Source organism: Sinocyclocheilus anshuiensis, unplaced genomic scaffold (assembly GCF_001515605.1).
Source record: "Sinocyclocheilus anshuiensis isolate Anshui unplaced genomic scaffold, SAMN03320099.WGS_v1.1 scaffold881, whole genome shotgun sequence".
Classification (NCBI taxonomy): Eukaryota; Metazoa; Chordata; class Actinopteri; order Cypriniformes; family Cyprinidae; genus Sinocyclocheilus; species Sinocyclocheilus anshuiensis.
Window position 1 is genome coordinate 1,237,815 of NW_015558695.1, and position 2,973 is coordinate 1,240,787.

Consider the following 2,973-nt stretch of genomic DNA (forward strand, 5'->3'; position numbering starts at 1 on the left):
TCTGTAATGTTGTGCTGTGCAGCCTGGTCGTCCAACAGATCAAAGAAATATTTGACAGCCAGAGGAACCGGCCGACTGGTGCTCAGAATCACAGTGAACAGATCATCTACGAACTTCTGCAGTGTACCCTAAAACACACAGTACAGGTGATCCATCTGGCCCTATTTAAAGTGAAGTGTGACAGTGGAGTGTGTGTGTGGTACCTTCACAGACAGCAGGCGTGTGAGGTAGATCTCTGGGATGGCCTTGGCTCTCTCACGCTCTTTGTCTCTCAGACTGCCCCGTCTGTGTTTGGGTAGCTCCGCCTCCTCACCGGCCTTCACCAGGTGCCACTGCTTCACTCCTCCTTCGTCTCCATCCTCCAACATCGGGGTCTCTGAGAGAGGAAAGAAAGAATATATGAACATATGAGAGGTATGAGCAAACGGTTTTCTTTGAAGTATTTTGGTTTGTACGCTACAGTTCAAAGGTTTGGGGACGATAAGATTTTAAAGTTTTTATTTAAAAAAAAAGTCTCTTATGCTCACCAAGGCTGCATTTATTTGATCAAATATTAACAGTAATATTGTGAAATATTGTTATAATTTAAAATAACCATTTTCTGTTTGAATATACGTATCTTAAAATGTAATTTATCTTACCCAGATGCACAGAGTCTGCAGAGGGTCTCTGGGAGTATGACGTGCCCTTCAGTGTCTGCTCCACAATCTTCTCCTTCACCTGTGTGATTGTATCACAATCCAGCACTTTAGCGGGGACCGTCTGAGACTCACCAGCACCTCCGCTGCTCACCAGAACATTCAGAGTCTACAGAACAACACGGAAAGAGGTTGAAAAGCAGTTGTTTGCTTAAAAGTTGAAAAACTTTCCATATCTTTTTTAGGACTCTGTCATATTATATGTCATGTGTGAACGAGTTATCAGATTGAAAACAATGCCACTGAGGAAAAACACATAAGGAAACAGTAAAATATCAACCTTTTTTATCTAGATTATGCATGACACTTTAGTAGAAAGTTCATTTCTGCATCAGTGTAGACTAGAGAGTGTGTGTGTCTCACCAGTATGCGGTACTCCACGTCTTCCCGCAGCAGTCGGTTGTCGTTGAGTGTGTATTTGGCTTTGCCTGAAACAGCATCTACTGGACCTTTATCCACCTGGTGCTTTATGGCTCTGAACAGCATGTAGAACGCCTCACCTGCTGTGTCCTGCCATATGACAAACAAACATGGCTACTTACCAAATACACAAATACATGGATGTGAAATATTAAATACCAAGTTAAGCTTACATTCAGTTATGCAAATATTACTAACAATATAAAAGTTGTTTACTTTATAAAAATCAGTAAAGATTTCACAGCAAAAAGGCGTGTGTACCACAGTCTGAAGATGGACAGTTGTACTAAATACACTAATTATAATTTTTTTTTACAATACTAAAACGCCTTTTCCTTGCTAAAACAGTACATACTCTCAATCAGACGACAGACAGCATGTAGTACATTGTGTACAACAGGTTTTCAGCAAAGTTTTGATCACATCGATAATTTAGAGCCCATAGAAATTTGCGTGATACATTAGGCTTTACAGGGTTAAAGATGACCTTCTGTATATTTGGGTTTGAGGGGAAGTCGTGGCCTAGTGGTTAGAGTCGGACTCGTAACCCAAAGGTTTACGAGTGGGGGGAGTGAATGTACAGCGCTCTCTCCCACCTTCAATACCACGACTGAGACAGTAATATTGTGAAATATTGTTATAATTTAAAATAACCATTTTCTGTTTGAATATACGTATCTTAAAATGTAATTTATTGCTGTGATGCAAAGCTGAAACTTCAGCATCATTACTCCAGTCTTTAATGTCACATGATCCTTCAGAAATCATTCTAATAGGCCGATTTGCTGCTCAAGAAACATTTCCTATTATTATCAATGTTGAAAGCAGTTGTGCTGCTTAATATTATTGCAGAAACCAAAATATGGCTTTTTTTCAGAACTCTTTGATGAATAGAAAGTTACATTTTTGTCGTTGTCACTTTTCTTCAATTTAGTGCATCCTTTCTAAATATAAGCATTAATTTATTTTTACTGACCCCAAACTTTTAACAGTAGAGTATATTAAATAAACAATCTGTAATGTCTGCTTTTGAATAAAACAGTAAATTATATATGTATATATGTAATTAATTAGATTTTTTATGTGGAACTTCATGGATATAAATGAAAAGATATTACTAATCATAACAAATAAATAAATAATTATTTGAAGCGTCAATAAAAAAGGAAAAACTTAAGTTAGTCAAACTAATATTTTAAAACTAACAACTAAGATAGTTCAACTCTATATTCTGATTAGAACTATCAGTATATGAACCTGCATATCAACTGAATTCTACACTGATTTGGTAAATTTTGATGTTTTTAACACTCTAAACACACCAATGAAACACCACGTCATGCTTAAAAGCAAGGAAACCTACTCTCTCCGGGTATGTAGTCATGGCTGTCGTGGTGGATTTGCTTGGATTGTCGTGACACCAGTGTTACTGTGGCTCCATCTGGGACCTGAAGAGATATAGGAAGCACTTACAAATCAACAATGACTCAAAAAAAAAATACAGCATGCAAAATTGCACTCCACAAAATGAAGTCATTAGATTGAGGTACAACTAGAGAGACCTTGTAGTGTTGTAAGGTGTTGAGGCGTTAGCACTTACAAATGACTCAAAAAAAAAATACAGCATGCAAAATTGCACTCCACAAAATGAAGTCATTAGACATTAGATTAACTAGAGAGACCTTGTAGTGTTGTAAGGTGTTGAGGCGTTTCCAGGACCCCTGAATCACTGATGTCAAGTCCTGATCCGACAAGATTAGATGACCAGCCATTCCCGCCCTCCACTCTATAAAACACGGGATCACAGGAACTACAAATAAATGCCTTATTATAAAAATATTAAATTATATATATA

At 37.4% G+C, this 2,973-nt stretch overlaps 1 protein-coding gene across 1 annotated transcript in view; it reads right to left on the bottom strand.

The window, feature by feature from the left end:
• Positions 1-2,973, bottom strand: part of LOC107681368 (plexin-B1-like) — a 91,387-nt gene that overhangs the window by 3,745 nt on the left and 84,669 nt on the right. Inside the window, exons 28-31 of the mRNA XM_016477644.1 lie at positions 1,062-1,208; positions 642-807; positions 204-376; positions 6-128 (exon numbers count right to left, since the gene is read on the bottom strand). Coding sequence (XP_016333130.1) covers positions 6-128; positions 204-376; positions 642-807; positions 1,062-1,208 — 609 coding nt within the window. The remainder of the gene's footprint in view (positions 1-5; positions 129-203; positions 377-641; positions 808-1,061; positions 1,209-2,973) is intronic.